This window comes from Macaca fascicularis, chromosome 14, assembly GCF_037993035.2.
Source record: "Macaca fascicularis isolate 582-1 chromosome 14, T2T-MFA8v1.1".
Classification (NCBI taxonomy): Eukaryota; Metazoa; Chordata; class Mammalia; order Primates; family Cercopithecidae; genus Macaca; species Macaca fascicularis.
Genome location: NC_088388.1, coordinates 132,519,523 through 132,538,660, shown reverse-complemented (window position 1 = coordinate 132,538,660; position 19,138 = coordinate 132,519,523). Strand labels below are relative to the sequence as shown.

Here is a 19,138-nt window from a genome sequence, read left to right as displayed (position 1 = left end):
CCTGGCAGTCAGTGCAGTCTGCCTGGCCAGGCGACCTCTCCAACCCCTCCTCCCTCTCTCCCTGTCCATGTACCGGCAACAGCGGGGAACTTGCAGTCTTTCCCATCAGCCAGTCTGTCTGTTGCTTCTGTGTCTTCATACACAGCTTTCTCTCCTGACCACCACCTCTCTCCACACCATCTTGCCTGCTAACCAGCCACCCTTCACACCACACCCAGAGAGGCCACTTTGGGGAGCCTTCCCTGACCACCAGCCTCCCACCCAGGAGGATGCCACTTCAGGGTACCCCATGCTTTCTCCCCATCGGCAACCCCAGCACCAAGCCTGAAACACAGTGGTTGGCTCAATTTGTGCCATGCCCTTGCTGAAACATACGGTCCTTCTCATTCACTCACTTACATCACACACATGAGGATCGTGAGAAGATGGCCTAGGAAAATGCTCACTTTGATTCCCCAAAGAGATGGGGCTGTGAGCAGATTAAGATCCCAGCTAATGAACTGCACTTACTGAGGCTGGGTGACAGGTACAGGGAGGCTTGATATGCCACTTGCATTACTTTTGCATATGTTTGAAATTTTCCATAATTATAAATCTTAAAAAATAAAAAAATAAAAAATAAAAAACTCAGTCCTAGCTACAGATGCAGGTTACCAGTCTGAGGTAAGTTTCTGGCCAAGAGTGCACACCCAGGTCCATGGGCAGAGGAAAGGTCAACAGGCAAGACTACAGGATCATACCCTGAATTTTGTTGTCAAAAAACACGTATGTGGTTTGGTCATCTTGAATTTTCTTCCATTCGATCCTGGGGTCACTTGTCTGCGAATCTGTAATGATGCAAGACAGTTCCACACCTAACAAGCAAAGAAAAAAAAGAACTCTCAGTGAATGTGGAGTGCTTTTAGGTTCAGCTGCACCCAGACCCTGCAAGCTATCCCTAATTCAAGAGGCCTTTCATGCAGATTAAAAACCTAGCCAATTCCATACTCCAAGAGACTTTGAGAAAGGATGAGTTTTTGCCAGAAAATAAAGATAATTAGCAAGGATTTTACTACATAGTGTACCCCCTCCCTTAAACACCCTGCTTGTCTATAAGAAATTTCTTGGCCAGGCGCGGTGGCTCACACCTGTAATCTTAGCACTTTGGGAGGCCGAGGAGGGCGGATCACCTGAGGTCAGGAGTTTGAGACCAGCCAGGCCAAACATGGCAAAGCCCCACACAAAAATCAGCTGGGGGTGGTGGCAGGTACCTGTAATCCCAGCTACTCAGGAGGCTGAGCAGGAGAATCGCTTCAACCCGGGAGGCAGAGGCTGCAATGAGCTGAGATTGCGCCACTGCACTCCAGTCCGGGCAACAAGGGCGAGACTCCATCTCAAAAAAAAAAAAAAGAAATTTCTTTGTGGTGTGATCACAAAGCCAGGCAGGAGTGCGATGCCAGCTGATGGAAAACCGCACAGGGCTCCCTGCCGGCCTGCTGATGCCATGCTCCATGGGCCTGTGCACCGCAGAGCAGCCCAACTCCAACATCTCCTTGGCACACTGCAGAGATGGATGTGTCCTGAGTTGGCTGCAAGACACCAAATGTCCAGTAGATGGTGCCCATTATCCGAGGCATTGCCTTTGTACTTACTTTCAAATTCCTGTACCACTGGGGTTCGATTGCTGGATTTGAGATTTACAGCCCCTATCAGGCAGCCTGAAGGAGAAAGAAACCTAAAATCAGAGACAATGTATCTCAAACAGCAGAGAAACCTTGCACAGAGGTCAGGTTTTCCTGTCTGTGTCTGCTGTGGTTACTGACCACAGAGGATGGAAAAATAGTCCACAATAAAGTCTCGCAGGTAAGCCAAGTTAACTGCTTCTCTCACAAATCTGACCTTCACTGGAAGGAACCAAGGGAAAGAGAAAAGTTCTAAGAATTCCTTCTCCTTTTTAGTCCCAGAACAAAGCCCTCAGAGCTTTAAAGCCTTTTGTCTAAGCATTTCCTATTGACCCTCCGACACCTCTCACCCAGACCTGCTGGGCCTTCTGCCCTCCCTCCCTCCATCCTCCCCTCTTCCCCAGGCTTCCGATGCTGCACAGGCACCCTCAGTGGCACATGATACAGTCCAGACTCTTGGGCTGGACCTCTCCCCTTCAGGGCGGCATCAACACTCTCTGGGTATGGTTATCAACCAGCTAGGAGTCCACCTTGCTGTATGAGCAACCCGGTGGTTCCAGTCCACGAAGTTTTCACCGATCTTTGTTGAAATGAGAAAAATAATAATATAACACGGTAATTTTCATGAAGCTAAGTTCATATCATTGATGAAAGTAAGATAGCTACTTGCATGGCAGTCCCTTTCAGAACCAGCATCTGATTCCTTATGGGTAATCAGAAACCTGTTTTCCACAGTCTCAAAATTTCTCGACTAATCTTGGAGAGAAGATCAAGCAGGTACATAGACCACCTACAAAATATTATTCTTCAGCTGTCATGCCCCTAATAAAATATGCCGTCCCCAAGAAGGACTTCATACAGAACACCCCTATGAGGCCTCTGGGTCCTGGCTTATGATAACTGCTAAAGAAAACGTACAGCACAACTCTGCTCCAAGCTGCTTTAACTCCTTGCATATTGGGCAGCCTCACACAGCCCATTCTTTTCCTTTATCTTCTTTAACAGCCCAGCTACATGGATCTTTTCTTTCTCAATAGTCAGATTTCACTAATTCTAGCAAAAGCCCTAAAGAATAATCCAATAAAGAGTGATGGAAAACAGAAGTATAATATGCCTGAATTGCTATTGGTTCCTAAAACACTTCTACAAAAGGTTATAGAACAAAGAACAAGTACAGATAATTTTATTTTGTTTAGATAACCACGGCTACTCCCTCTGGAAGCCAGAAATACATCCCATGCACATGCAGCCCTTTCTACTTCTTCAAAATGAAAGCTCCCAGTGATGCATCACTAAAGAATGATATATGAGGCTCTGCGTCTCTACCAAGGCCACACAAGTTTCTTCTAAGGAAAGTGACCATAAACATTTCTTCAGTATGATCACCATAACTTAGATGAGACACCGACACTGGCTACAAGGGACTATGACCAGAGATCAGCTCTGGCCCAAAGACCATCAATGGACTGAGAGGTGTCACGAAAGCACTGCTCACCTGGATAATAACTGGACAACTCAATCACATCTTTTCTCTTAAGAAGTATGAAGCCAAGAGAAATAAGAAAATGGGAAAGCTTACAGTCTAGAGAAATAGAAGTACATTATAAGGAGATACAGGCTGCTTGGTCAAAATGGTGGAAAATACTAGAGTTGATAACAACAGGTGAACTAGAGGACATAAAAGGTAAATGATGTTTAATTTTCATGAAGGCCAACTGAGATATGTATCTTTATAATAAACTTGGAAGGTAAACTAAACCAATTTGTTTCTTACAACCTCAAAGAAGCTAAATAATGGCAATTGTCACTTCTTTTATCCCTCAGCGTTATGGCAAAGAAATGAATGTTTTATACTTTTTTTTTTTTTTTTTTGAGACGGAGTCTTGCTCTGTTGCCCAGGCTGGAATGCAGTGGCGCCATCTCAGCTCACTGCAAGCTCCGCCTCCCGGGTTCAGGCCATTCTCCTGCCTCAGCCTCCCGAGTAGGTGGGACCACAGGCGCCGCCACCACGCCCGGCTAATTTTTTGTATTTTTAGTAGAGACGGGGTTTCACTGTGTTAGCCAGGATGGTCTCGATCTCCTGAGCTCGTGATCTGCCCGCCTTGGCCTCCCAAAGTGCTGGGATTACAGGCATGAGCCACCATGCCTGGCCTGCTTTATATTTCTTAATGAAGACTTGGCCTGACCACTCTCTTGCTCAACTATCCTAGATAAGTTTCACAAGCAGCTTTGTATTTTATTTTTCATGAACTACACATGAGACTTAAATACAGGTAGCTTTTTATACTAATCCTAGAAGGCAGTATGTCCCAGGAAGACTCCAGAGCAGAGGATCACTACAAGTCACGTGAAGTTCTAGCTTAAATGACTATCTGCAATAGCTGGGCACTACATCAAATAAGGTCCCACGCTGAGAGTCCTTCCTCAGAATTATCCTTCTATTTCCAAATAATCCTTAAATTTACTAATACTCTAGAACTCCTTTCTTGCCCATCGCCAATAGACCAAGGTGCCACTTTAAAATGTAGTAGTAACTGTATAAAAGAATGGTAGTGCGAGGATTGGAAGGCACAAATCTAACCCGTGAAGACATCGTAAGTAACTCATCCAGAATCCTGCCCGATGCCTGGGGATAAGATTCCGAGAGAACTACTAAGGAGATGGGTTCTGGGAGCCCGCTTGCAGCGGTGGCTGCTGAAGTTTAATTGTGCACACATTGAATCCAGTGCTACAGGAATACTCATACTGAAGTTACATTATTTAAGACTGAGCAAAGGGTTTTTTGGAAGGAGGAAAAAGGAAAACTGCTAATTTGTCAAATGCTGTTATTCCTATTCAATTTCCTGTCTATTTTGGCCTGTCCATCATACTCTAAGCTCTCTGGGAAATTCCATTCATTCAGCAGTTTTTGTTTTGTTTTTTGAGACAGAATTTCACTCTTCTCACCCAGGCTGGAGTGCAATGGTGTGATCTCGGCTCAATGCAACCTCCGCCTCCCAGGTTCAAGCAATTCTCCTGTCTCAGCCTCCCAAGTAGCTGGGATTACAGGTGCCTGCCACCATACCTGTCTAATTTTTGCATTTTTAGTAGAGACAGGGTTTCACCATGTTGGCCAGACTGGTCTCGAACTCCTGACCTCAGGTGATCTACCCACCTCGGCCTCCCAAAGTGCTGAGATTACAGGGGTGAGCCACCGCGCCTGGCCGTTCAACAGTTTTTATTTATCTCTAATTATGTACTAGATACCTGCCTAGATATTAGGGCTAATACATGAATAAGATATATAAAAATCTATTAGCCGGGCATGGTGGCACACGCCTGTAATCCCAGCTACTCAGTAGGCTGAGACAGGAGAATCACTTGAACCCAGGAGGTGGGGGTTACAACGAGTTGAGATCAGGCCACTGCACTCCAGCCTGGGTGACAGAATGAGACTCTATCTCAAAAAAAAAAAAAAAAAAAAAAGGATAGATAAAAATCTGTGCTCTCATGGAGCTAACATTTTAGGATTAAAAAAAAAACATATTTATTCATCTTTATTGTATTTCAACATTTGATTGCAAAACTTACTACAAAGCTAGAGTGATTAAAACAGTGTGGGGTCCCCCCACAGCATAAAGACAGACATGCAGATCAAAGGAAAAGAATAGCCCAGAAATAAATCCTTGCATATATGATCAAATGATTTTCCACAAGGATGCCAAAATCATTTAATGAAGAAAGGACAACCTTTCCAACAATGGTGCTGGGAAAACTGGATATCCACATGCAAAACGATGAAGTCAGACCCTTATATTAAGTCAAATACAGAAATTAGCTTAAAACATATAAAACACCTAAATTTAAGAACTAAAACTATAAAATTTTGGAAGAACACATAGAGAAACATCTTCATGATGCTGAGTTAGGCAATGATTTGATATGACACCAACAGCATGGACAACAAAAGAACCAAATAGGTAAATTGGACTTCATCAAAAAAAATTTAAACATCAAAGGACACTACCAAGAAAGTGAAAAGACAATATACAGAATGGGAGAAAATATTTACAAAGCATATATATATGATAAGGGATTAACATCCAGAACATATAAAGAACTCCTACAACTCACAAAATAACACACAAATGAACAAATTTTAAAATTGGCAAAGAATTCGAACAGACATGCCTCCAAAGAAGATATACCATGAAAAGCTGCTCAACATCACTAGCCTTTAAGGAAATTAAATCTAAACCACAATGAGACACCACTTCACACCCATTAGGATGGTTATGATTTCTTTCAAAGGGGGGAAATAATAAGTGTTGGTGAGGATGTGGAGAAACCCAAACCCTGTCCACTGCTGATGGGAATGTAAAATGGTGCAGCCACCATGAAAAGTGTGGCAGTTCCTTGAAAAGTTAAACACAGAATTACTATACAATCCAAATACTGTATGATGTAATTCTTACTCTTCCTCCTCTATAGCTAAGGTACTTTTCCCCTCTGTCTTATGTTTTATTTATCTTTGATTTTCTGCAGTGTGATTATTATATGCCTAGATTTTTTATTTTTTTTATTTTTATTTTTTTGGCATTTATCCTGTTTGGTGTTTTCTGAGCTTCATGCATCTGTGGTTTAGTGCCTGGCATTAATTTGGGGAAATTCTCAGTCATAATTGCTTCAAAAATTTTTGTTCTTATCTTCTGTTTCTGGTATTATCATTTACAAGTATGTTACATCTTCTGTGGTTGCCCCACGTTTCTTGTATATTCTGTTCCATTTTTTAGGTCATCTTTCTCTCTGTGCTTTCAGTTTTGGATGTTTCTGTTGGCATATCCTCAAGCTCAGAGGCTGAGTCCATCAAAAACATTTTTCATTTCTGCTACAGTTTTTTGATCTCTAGTGTTTCCTTTTGATTCTTTCTGAAAATTTCCATCTCTCTGCTTGCACTGTGCATCTGTTCTTGCATGTTATCTACTTATGTTATCTACTTTTTCCATTAGAACCCTTAGCATATTAATCAGAGTTGTTTTAAATGCCCAGTCTGATAATTCCAACGTCTCTTTCATATCAGAGTTCTGATGCTTGCTCCATTTCCTCAAACTGTTTTTGCTTTTTAGTATGCATTGTACTTTTTGTTGAAAGCCAGACATGATTACCCAGGAAAATAAACTGTAGTAAACAAGCCTTTAATGTTATGGTGGTAAGGTGTGTGTGTAGGGGGGAAGCATTCTACAGACCTATGATTAGGTCTCAGTCTTTCAGTAAGACTATGCCCTTGGGCTGTGACCTTCACCACTGTGTCTCCATCCCCACTCCCCTTGGGTGGAAAGATGACTACAGGCAGCAAGAGTTACGTACCTAACAAGTGGGATTTCTTCCTGAAACACATAAAAATCAATTACAGTATTACAACATATTAATAAAGTGAAGGGGAAAAAACCACATGATCATCCCAACTAATGCAGAAAAAGCAACTGACCTAATGCAACCTTTCAAGATAAAAACACTCAGTAAACTAGGAATAGAAAGAACTTTCTATACATTATAAAGGTCATATATGAAAAACCTACAGCTGACAGCATATTCAGTGGTGAAAGACTCAAAGTTTTTCCCCTACAATCAGGAACAAGACGATGCCCACTTTCACCTCTTCTATTCAACATGATATTGGAATTTCTAGCAAGAGAAATTTGTCAAGAAAAAGACAAAAAAGGAATCAAAGTTGGAAAGGAAGTAGGAAAATTATCTCTGTTTGTAGCTGGCATGATCTTAGACATAGAAAACCCTACATATTCTAACACTAAAAATATCAGAATAAATAAATGAGTTCAGCAAGGCTGCAGGATACAAAACCAACACACAGTACTTCTGGTTCTCAGTCTAGCATGCAAACAGCTTAGAAGCCCTCTTCCATCTTGACGACAAGTAAAATGCTGAACAACCTGAAAATCAACAACTCTGCTTAGATTTGTCCGAGAATTGAGGTCATAGGTCAAAACACTGTCTCCAGATTGGAGAGACAGACAGGCAGATAGAGAATCCCAACCTGCAGAGCAGAAACTCAGGAGAAGAAGCCTCTGCAGGAACCACCAGTACTAGAGTAGGAAAACCTAAACTATAATTGATGAATCGTTGGAGTCTCAGTGCCAACAAGTCTGAGAGTTAAAAACTCCATGGGGCCCAGTCTTAGCAGGCCCCCCAGACATTCTTGTGAGTTTTATCTCCAGAGGCCCTACCTGGTTCTCTCACTGAAGACAGGAGAAAAATCCCCTCGTGCTCCTGGCATAGGGAGGGGAAATGTTAGCCATTTTGAAATACCTCTAAAGCATTCTGTCCTTAACAAGTCCTGCCCAAAAGAAAAATTGTCTTACCAGAGTCTAACCTACTGGGATTTAATCACGGCCTAACTGACCTGGATTTGTGTTATAATTTCTTCAAAAATCACAATTATAAACCAAAATTATAAGTATTTTTTTTTTTTTTTTTGAGACGGAGTCTCGCTCTGTCGCCCAGGCTGGAGTGCAGTGGCCGGATCTCAGCTCACTGCAAGCTCTGCCTCCCGGGTTCGGGCCATTCTCCTGTCTCAGCCTCCTGAGTAGCTGGGACTACAGGCGCCCGCCACCTCGCCCGGCTAGTTTTTTGTATTTTTTAGTAGAGACGGGGTTTCACCGTGTTAGCCAGGATGGTCTCGATCTCCTGACCTAGTGATCCGCCCGTCTCGGCCTCCCAAAGTGCTGGGATTACAGGCTTGAGCCACCGCGCCCGGCCCAAAATTATAAGTATTAACTCATGTAATTACCTTTATCGGAGATCTCAATATCTTCATACACCTTCGAGTTATTGTCTAAGTATTCTTTCATTTCAACCTGCGGGTCTCCCTTTCATATTTCCTGTAGAGGTCTGGTGGTAATGAACTCCCTCAGCTTTCATTTATCTGGCAATGTCTTAATTTCTGCTTCATAGCTGAAGGATGGTTTTGCTGGATATAGAATTTGTGGTTTACAATTGTTTTCTTGCAGCACTTTAAATATATCACCCCACTTCCTTCTGGCCTCCAAGGTTTCTGGTAAGAATTCAGCTTATAGTCTTCTTGAAGATTAATTGTATCTGCTGAGTCACCTCTCTCTGGGTACTTTTAAGAATTTCTCTTTGTCAAGTTTGATCATGTGTCTCAGTGTGAGTCTCTTTGGTTGATTCTACTTAAAGTCTAGTGAGATTCTCGGATTTGTGGATCTATGCCCTTCATCAAATTTGGGGAGTTTATTCTTCATTATTTCTTAAAATAATCTTTCTGCCCCATATTTCTCCTCCTTCTAAAACTCTCACAATGCATATGATGGTCCACTTGGTAGTCCCATGAGTTGCTTAGACTGTGTTCACTTTTCTTCATTATTTTTCTTTTTGCTCCTCAAACTTGATAATCGTCCTAACTTCTACTTTGCTAGTTCTTTCTTCTATCTGCATCAATCTGCTGTTGAACCCCTCTAGTAAATTTTTCATTTCAGTTACTGTATTTTCAGCTCCAAAATCTGTTTGTTTCATTTCTGTAATTTCTATGTCTTTATTGATAGTGTCCTTTTGTTCAGGGACTGTTTGCCTGATTGCCTTTAGTTCTTTGTCCATGTTCTCCCCTTAGGTGTTTGTGCATATTTTAAACAAATAGCTTTGGCTAGTAAGTCCAATATCTGTGCTGCCTCTGGGACAGTTTCTGTCAATCCATTTAGTTCCTTTAAATGAGTCATGTTTTCCTGTTTCTTTGTATGCTTTGTTGTTTTTTGTTGTTGTTGTTGATGCTGTTGTTGAAAATCTGGCATTCGATTATTATAATACGGTAACTCTGGAAATCAGATTGTCCCCCTGCCCCAAGATTTGCTGTGTTTTTTAAAAAAAATTATTGTTTAAGGCTGTAGGAGTTCATTTGAAACTCAGAACTTTCTTTTGCAAAGACTATTCCTTTCCAAGTGTGGTTACTAAGGTTCCTTAACCTTGTGTTCAGCTATTATAAGAGTATAATCAAGACTGTCTTAAGTGCCAAAAGCTGAAATGAACGAACACTAAAACAAAACCCCCGCCCCACCAACGCCAAAAAAAAGAGCATATTATAGCTGCCTCTCTGAGTTTTGTAGACTGGCTCTGTGCAGGGGTACTCCTTCATCTCTTAGCTAGGCTTATTCTGAATCTAGAGACCAGCCTGGGATGAATCTTAGTATCTTTTCGGGCTTTTCTGATCATGTGTCTTGCCTGACATGAGCATGGCTTTCTACTTTCCTTCATTTATGTGGATGCTTTTGAGAGTCTTAATTTCCTAAGAATCTCACCCAGCTTCTCCTCTGGGCCTTACAGGGCCTACCGTACACGTCCAGCCAGAATCTCTTCAGGCATCTGTAGGTTTATAGTCACTCTGTAGCTTTTACTAGCAGTGCCCACTGGTTTTACTGCCTGTTTCCCTGGTTATACAAGACAGAGACAAGCACCTTGCATTAGGCCTTCATGTATCCCCCAGAAAGGATGGAACAGACATACACATTAATTTGCAAATAAGGTCTGCTCTGTTCCCTCTGGTTTGAGAGAAAAGCTGGGGAATAGCTGTTGCCTGTTCAAGACCAAAGCAGCTACTATGCCAGGGAGCAGGTAGGGCAAAGGGTGTGTAAAAATGCCACAGGTGTTTCCTACTGGTTTAAAGATGGCTCTTCTTGGTTAGATGTTTGCTCGGTTGCTATAATCTTTGTTTGACTGATTTCAGAGCTTCTACAATGTTGGTTCAGATAGCTACTGGGTGATTTTTTAATTTTTCTGCTGGTGGGCAGGAGCCTGGAACATCCAAAATGGAACACCATTTTGCTGAGATCACTATAGGTTAGCCTTGTCACTATTTTTTTTTTAGTCATTCTTATTCATCTCTCTGATTCCCAACCATAATACCTAAGAACCTAAGAAGTTTCTGGAAAAGTTACTTATTTTAAGTAGGGGGAAAAGACACAGATACTTTCAATACAATATGGCAAATGGCATGAGAGAAATCTACACCAATCCAAACATAGACTGACTTAGTGTCTTTGCTCTTTCAGTGTTTCTTTGATAACGGAGCTCTCATTCTCACTGTAAGTTGGTAAACTGGCATTCTGGGCTTATGTTTTCCCAGGATTTAATTGCTTCAGGTAGAACTAGCAAATGTGTTTTCAATCCAGAACTAGGTGGCTTAATCCAGGACAGAGGTAACTACTCGATGTGCTTATAATTCCATCTTCAAAACTCTTCTATATGCCAAAGCTATGAACTATCTGGGGCCCTGTTTTTAATACTCTGACTGACATTTTTTTTTTTTTTTTGGAGACTGACTTTTTTTTTGGGGGGGGGGGCGGGGAAAGAGTCTCGCTCTGTAACCAAGGCTGGAGTGCAGTGGTGCGATCTTGGCTCACCGCGACTTCCGCCTGCCGGGTTCAAGCGATTCTCCTGCCTCAGCCTCCCGAGTAGCTGGGACTGTAGGCGCCTGCCACCACGCCCAGCTAATTTTTTGTATTTTAGTAGAGATGGGTTTCACTGTGTTGCCCAGGCTGGTCTCGTACTCCTAAGCTCAAGCAATCTGCCCACCTTGGCCTCCCAAAGTGCTAGGATTATAGGTGTGAGCCATCACACCTGGCCTCTTACTTTTAATATGATTTTGCACACTTCAATTTTTCTCAAATGTGACATATTATTTAAAAACTTACCCTTCTTTCACCAATAACTGAAGATAAATAAGTTAAACATTTTAGAAGGGGGACCATTTATTATCATTACTCTACTTGCTATCTAGGGACCAATGATTTTCCAGAGGCCCAGAGAATAGCACGTTTCAAATTTAAAGGCTTTAAATTTGAGACCGTAATTAAGGTTAAAGAAGGTCATAAGGGTGTGGACCTAATCCAATATGAGTAGTGTCCTTCTACTGAAGAGAGGCTGGGCGCGGTAGCTCACGCCTGTAATCCCAGCACTTTGGGAGGCCGAGGTGGGCGGATAACAATGTCAGGAGATTGAGACCATCCTGGCTAATACGGTGAACCCCCATTTCTACTAAAAATACAAAAAATTAGCCAGGTGTGGTGGCGGGCGCCTATAGTACCAGCTACTTGGGAGGCTGAGGCAGGAGAATGCCATGAACCCGGGAGGTGGAGCTTGCAGTGAGCCGAGATCAAGCCACTACACTCCAACCTGGGTGACAGAGTGATACTCTGTCTCAAAACAAAACAAAACAAAACAAAACAAAACAAACAAACTTGAAGAGATACCAGGGATGTGCTTGCACAGGGGAAAGATGATATGAGGACACAGCAAGAAGGGAGTCATCTACTGGCCAAGGAGAAGCCTCAGGAGAAACCAACCCCGCCAGCACCTTGATTTTGGACTTCCCAGCCTGCAGTACTATGATAAAATACATTTCTGCTGTTTAAGCCACCTGTTTATGGTATTTTGTTATACAATTCCTAGTAAACTAATACAGAGGGGAATGGAAATGAATACAGAGCAAGATAAATATACAAAAATGTAAGAATAGTATTTTCTAATGTATTAGTCCATTTTCACACTATAAAGAACTACCAGAGACTGGGTAATTTATAAAGAAAAAAGGTTTAATTGACTCACAGTTCCACATGGCTGAGGCCGCCTCAGGAAACTTACAATCATGGTGGAAGGCATAGGGGAAGCAGGCACCTTCTTCACAAAGCAGCAGGGTAGGGGAGGAGAGAGACAGAGCACGCATGCACACCAGTGAGCGAGCAAGGGGGCAACTACCACACACTTTTAAGCCATCAGATCTCATGAAAACTCACAATCACGAGAACAGCACGGGGGGAAGCCAACTCCATAATCCAATCACCTCCACCAGGGCCCCTTCCTTGACACATGGAGATTACAATTTGAGATGAGATTTGGGTGGGACACACCACCAAACCATATCATCTGACTTTATACCAAATACAGAAATTCTAAGTCTTTGAGTACCAAAATATGCTTGAATTCACAGCTGACAAAGGCTGTTAAGTATTTTGTTCAATGACATTTAATCCCAGCTCAGGGAGAGATGAGTTCTGATGCTGTAGACTCTGGGGTCCACTCCCAGGAGGCCTGTCTCTGCAGGTGAGCAGAAATAACAAAGGATTTCTAAAACCACATGGAATGGCATCCCCAGCTATATTAAGGAGAAGACTAGACCTCAGGCTGTTGTGCTCTCAAGTGATAATAACAATACATCAGCTCAGTTTCAGGCCAAGGCTAAAGCCCAAGAGGAAAACCTTTTCTTTTTCCTTTCTTTTCCTTTTTGTTTTTAAACTGTAAGTGACACCCAAAAGACTGATTTTACTTTTACAAACAAAAAAACCACTGTTTGACTCATTGTGGGAGTCAATATGTGCTTTCTTAAAGGCACTTGGTTCCCAACAAGAAAGGCGTATCTGTTCAGACTCCAGTGCAGAGAGGAGAAAAAGAGTCCTAAGAGTGCACAGGTGATGATGGAGAGGCCCCCTGATACTGACCAGCCTCACTCACTCTCTTCTGTGCCTTTCTTAATGTGATTCTAGGAGCAGCCGTTGTCTGCTACCATTCTCTGTTGTGCCTACTTGTTAGAAATATATTAAAATAATTTTGTATTTATTTTCAAAGGCATCAAGGTTTATTTTGTTTTGAGATGGAGTCTCACTCTGTCGCTCAGACTGGAGTGCAGTGGCATAATCTCAGCTCACTGCAGCCTCCACCTCCAGGGCTCAAGTGACCATCCTGCCTGAGCCTCCCGAGTAGCTGGGGCTGCAGACGTGTGCCACCATGTCCGGCTAATTTCTTGTATTTTTAGTAGAAATGCGGTTTCACCATGTTGGCCAGGCTGGTCTCAAACTCTTGACCTCATATGATCCACCTGCCTTGGCCTCCCAAAGTGCTGGGATACAGGCGTGAGCCACCACGCCCGGCCGAAAGGCATCAAGTTTTAAAATGACTCACTACAATGGCATTAGTTCTCATTCTTGAAACCAGGGCCATCAGACATCACAGTTCCAGAGGTAGGGAAGGAAGTGAAAATGATTCAGATTAATTCCTTAGGGTCACTCTTCAAAACAGTCAGAGCAAGTGGTATCATTTCCAATTTACAAATGATGATGTGGCCAAGTGGCTTGCCTACAGTCCACAGCTAAGTGATGGAGCCAGCACTTCAAACTGTGCTCTTAAATGCCATGTCTAACACTCTATCACATTCTGATGCCTACAGTTCTTCTTCCTATGACTCCATGAAAGAGATTAACTACACACTTTGGTGTTTTGTTTTGATTGTGTGCATGCTTGACCAGAAATGTGGCAAGAGATAATAAAGTTTGAGAATTCCTTCTCTATAATCTAGCCACTTATTTCTCAAATGCTAAGTGACACTAAGATGGTCCAAAGGCAAAGCTATCCTACAATGCATCAGTGCCAGTTTATCTGTCACAATGATAAACAGAGAGGGAGAAGTTACTGATACCCTCAAGGCCAGAACTAGGTGTTGAACAGCTAATAATCAGTGGGATTTGGAGAGGAGACAAAATTAGGATTCAGAGTTTAAACGGAAGACAGTTTTACTTCCAGATTCATGCCCCTTGCCATGCACAGTGGTATCTAGCACAGTTTTCTACATAGGAAGACCTGAGCAAGAAACTGACTTTGCTATCCTAGCTCTGTCACAGACTTCCTGAATCATCTCCATCTCACAGTCCTCAGACCTACACAGCAAAATCCTTCCCATATCTGTGTGCTCATGTTTGAACCACACTAATAGAGGCTCAGGCAACACGCACTTCTTTATAAAAAGTAACCCAGTTCTGAAGCCTGCCTTGAAGCGTGTAGAAACGTGGGTTGCCCTGAGATAAACAGCACAGGCACTTACCAGTCAGGAGATTTTCCTCTCAGCTCTCAGCAACAGATGACAAAGTCATGCATACAAACAAATCTGCAAGGCACTGCAGCATGGGCCAGACAGAGGACGACAAAGAGAGATGGCAGGGATGGGGCGCACTGTGGCTGTGGCCATCCATCTGCATATGAGTCACTACCTCTGAACAACAGCCTTTTCCTCATTTGTTTAGAGAGCCTCAGCAAAGCAAATGCAGGGTAGAGAGCCAGAGGACCTTGGGATCAATTTCTAAGTTTCACTGTCATCTGGTTAAGTAGGCTCAAGTATTACTAGCATTTCCACCTTTATGGACAGCTGTCCACAAGGAAAATATATGCTTTTCCTGGGAAGACAAGGGTGGGACAGGGAAGGGATGTCCTAGGAAAACCTACCAGCTATACAGAGTACAAATTTTCACATATGAGGAGCCATCCAATCAGCAGTGTGCAGGGAGAGAAGGACCTTTCATTTCACAGAGCATGATTTTGACACAGAGCAAGTGTGAAGGTGTGCTGCTTCCTGTTGATCAGTTGACTATTCTGCTGAAGAAGAAAAAGAACCCATTGGGGTGCTTTTTCTGAACAGGCCTGTCAACCGGCTTGTAGGACTGATGTCTAATGTAGAGAAAAGAACAAAGCAGACACCATGCTTTCTCCTACCAACAATTTTGATAATCAGCAAAGCAGGAGGGAGCCACCCACAGTGCTGCTGGGACTTGAACGAGCTGTACACTCTCCTGAGTATTGTCGGGGCTCACATTCTATGCTGTGTCTCACAGCACCTTCTCAACACCGATTCAGCTTCCCAGCAGCCATCAACGGAAGGATGACTACACTCAAGTCCCAGACAGGGGATTGGATGCTAGCGAGGTCAGTGGCTACAAGTACAAAGCAAAAACTAGAAGCTGGGAGTTTTGCCTCTTACCTACTTCTTGCTTATGATCTTATAAGAAGAAATACAATACTAAAATCTATCCAGAACTAAAAAAGCAAGCAACAAACAAAGCGTGAAGAGGATCTGTAGGAAAAGGAAAACATGAATCAGACCCTGAAGCCTAAAACGAGATCCCATTGTTTGAGGAAACCCCATCTGGGATGAGTGTGCAAGGGAAGTGACCTAAAAAAAGCCTCTGACATGATGTGCAGCTGGCACCGTCATCTTCAACACAGCCGTGTCTCCCTTCCCGGGAAGATGTGGAACTAAGTTGAGAGAAGAGGGGGCGGGAGCTGTTTTCCGCTGCGCGCGCAGAGGTGGTGACGGCGGCGCGATCGGCCGGGCTGTAACCGTTGCCCGCAGGGGAGCGGCTGGAGCGGCAACGGGCCCGGGCCCCCGCGAGGGGACGCCACAGGGCAGCGGGGGCAGCAAGACAGACTCGTGGAGACGCGGCACCGCCACCGGGCTGGGTACCGCGCGCCGAGGCTGGGTGTCGCCGCCACCGCCGCCGCTGAGGTGACTGAGGAGAGAGGCGCCTCCTCGCTCCCGCCACCGCCAGACGGCCGTGCCCGTCCCCAGCTCGCCAGCGGTTTTCCTCGGAATATACGTTGCACATTTACGGCGATCCTGAGCGTGCGGGCAGACTTCTGCCAGGCTCAGCACAGCGTCTTCGCTGACGAGCTTAGAGGTTCTATGTGCCATAATTAACGTTGCCTTGAAGACTCCTGGACACGGAGACTGGCCTCAGAAATAGTTGGCTTTTTTTTTGTTTTTTAATTGCAAGCATATTTCTTTTAATGACTCCAGTAAAACTGAGCATCAAGTAAACAAGTGGAAAGCGATCTACACTTTTAACTTGTCTCACTAGTGCCTAAATGCAGTAAAGGCTGCTTAAGTTTGTATGTAGTTGGATTTTTTTGGAGTCTGAAGGTATCCATCTGCAGAAATTGAGGCCCAAGTTGAATTTGGATTCAAGTGGATTCTAAATACTTTGCTTATCTTGAAGACAGAAGCTTCATAAGGAATAAACAAGTTGAATAGAGAAAACACTGATTGATAATAGGCATTTTAGTGGTCTCTTCAAAGTTTTCTGCTGTGAAACATTTCAAGACTTATTGTTTTTTTTTTTCACTTTCCCCATCACACTCACACGCATGCTCACATTTATTTGCCATAATGAACCATCCAGCCCCTGTCGAGATCTCCTGTGAGAACATGCGTTTTCTTATAACTCACAACCCCCCAACCAATGCTACTCTCAACAAGTTCCCAGAGGAACTTAAGAAGTATGGAGTGACGACTTTGGTTCGAGTCTGTGATGCTACATATGATAAACCTCCAGTTGAAAAAGAAGGAATCCATGTTCTTGATTGGCCATTTGATGATGGAGCTCCACCCCCTAATCAGATAGCAGATGATTGGTTAAACCTGTTATAAACCGAATTTCATGAAGAGCCAGGCTGCTGTGTTGCAGTGCCTTCTGCTGTGGGATTGGGAAGGGCATCTGTGCTGGTTGCATTTGCTTTGATTGAATGTGGAATGAAGTACGAAGACGCAGTTCAGTTTATAAGACAAAAGGGGAGCATTCAATTCCAAACAGCTGCTTTACTTGGGAGAAATACTGACCTAAGATGCGATTACGCTTCAGAGATACCAATGGGCATTGCTGTGTTCAATAGAAAGAAACGTACATGAAGGCTGACTTGATTGTGGCATTTAGAGGGAACTCTTGGTACCTGGAAATGTGAATCTGGAATCTTACCTGTGTCATCAAAGTAGTGATGGATTCAGTACTCCTCAACCACTCTCCTCATGATTGGAACAAAAGCAAACAAAAAAGAAATCTCTATAAAATGAATAAAATGTTTAAGAAAAGAGAAAGAGAAAAGGAATTCAGTGAAGGATGATTTTGCTCCTAGTTTTGGAGTTTGAATTTCTGCCAGGATTGAATTATTTTGAAATCTCCTGTCTTTTTAAACTTTTTCAAAATAGGTCTCTAAGGAAAACCAGCAGAACATTAGCCTGTGCAGAACCATCTGTTTGGGGAGCACACTCTTCATTATGCTTGGCACATAGATCTCCCTGTGGTGGGATTTTTTCCCTTTTTTGGCGGGGGAGGGGTGGTGGTATATTTTTCCCCTCTTTTTCCCTTCCTCTCCTACATCTCCCTTTTTCCCCCGATCCAAGTTGTAGATGGAACAGAAGCCCTTGCTGCTGTAGACGTGCGTGCAGTCTGGCAGCCTTAAGCCCACCTGGGCACTTTTAAATAAATTTTAAAAAAACACCAAAAAAAAAAAAAAAAAAAAAAGCAGTGACATAGATGTATTACATGATCCAGGTGGTTTTTAGTCTTTACTGATGAAAGGGTGTTCATGTTAGCTTCTTTCCCTCAAAACCCTATCTAATACTAGGCAAAGTAGCCAAGAGCCTTTTGTTTTGTTTTTATTTTGATAAATTAGTGGGGAAATGGCATTTTAAGAGGAGTCTCTTCTCAAAGAAGTTAGCTGGGAGTTGAATTCTTCTCTTCCCTAACCAGTGAAAGCTAAGTGGATATCCCAGAAACTTGTCTTCTAAAAGGGAGGACTCCAGGCCATCAATAAAGATGTCCAGGCAGTGGGCGTACTTTCTACACCCTGTAGAATTGTGGGCTGCAGCGTTACTCTGATTTTCTGTCTAGTATCAGAGAATGCTGGTAGCTTAAAATTTTTATTTTAGGATCTGTACTGTGAATTTTCAGAAACGGTCAAAGGAGCAGCAGCAAATTCACATATTTTCGACTTGAGAAATGCTTGTGGTATGTTTTCCAAACTGCCCCGTATATGTAAAGTTCAGTTTAACCACTGATTGCCGTGTTATTACTAGGTTCTTTTGAGGTTAAAAAAAAAAAATCCCTGGTTTAAAACCAACAATGATGTCTAGTGAGTATGTGTCCACAGGCCGTAACAGGGTAGAGGAGAGACATCGGACAACCCAATGAGTAGCGAAGGGACTGTGTTGCTTGTAAAGCAGTGTAGTAGCATTTTTGCAGATTCTTTGCTGGGTTTAGTGTACTGATCTAGAAACGCTGTTTTTCTGCTCCTTTGTGGAAGGCAGTTACAATCAGGCTGCATGGACAAAGCAGGTAGAGGGGCACCATCAGGGGCTCTTAATCTTGCACTATTTTTACCTCTAAATACTACATTCTCAGTAGTGCCCTGCTTCTAAGGCTTTGAATACAGGCTTGAAGTCATCTTATCCTGCTGGAATTTGCTGTGCAGAGCCACAAGCCTCCCATTTTGTTAGTGTCAGCTAGGCCAGTAGGAACAGACCAGGACCTTGTTTCACACTGATGATACCTCAAACGTTGGCCGGCTATGTGAACTGCCTATTTCCTATTGCTGGAGTTTCAATTTTTAACTAAATGCAAATCTGCAGATTCTCGCTTCTCCCATCCCAGAAAACAAAACCAAATAATGCTTTTTGAAATTGTTTCTAGGACTTTAAAGTAAAAAATAATGGTATATCCAAAATTCTTTATTTCAGAACATAACAATAGATTCCATTAATATAGACTCAAGATCAAAACAGCATACGTGCTAAGCTAAGATAGACAGTGTTGACTCCAAGGGTTTTGATCAATACCGTAACAAACCTTTTCCCTTTGACATACTCTGAATTTTGT

At 42.9% G+C, this 19,138-nt stretch overlaps 1 protein-coding gene and 1 non-coding gene across 7 annotated transcripts in view; one reads left to right on the top strand and one right to left on the bottom strand.

The window, feature by feature from the left end:
• The window catches only part of JAM3 (junctional adhesion molecule 3), a 110,378-nt gene that overhangs the window by 10,428 nt on the left and 80,812 nt on the right, over positions 1 to 19,138 (bottom strand). For all 6 annotated transcript variants that reach the window (XM_074015677.1, XM_074015678.1, XM_074015676.1 and 3 more), the window contains 2 exons: positions 1,632 to 1,697; positions 741 to 854 (listed from right to left, as the gene is read on the bottom strand). Coding sequence is in view for 2 of the 6 variants with exons in the window: in XM_065529273.2 (XP_065385345.1) it covers positions 741 to 854; positions 1,632 to 1,697 (180 nt within the window). In the remaining 4 variants the exon portion in view is untranslated. The remainder of the gene's footprint in view (positions 1 to 740; positions 855 to 1,631; positions 1,698 to 19,138) is intronic.
• On the top strand, positions 15,780 to 17,366 carry LOC101865663 (protein tyrosine phosphatase type IVA 2). The gene has a single exon (XR_006692079.3). It is a non-coding gene; the product is annotated as a protein tyrosine phosphatase type IVA 2 (transcript).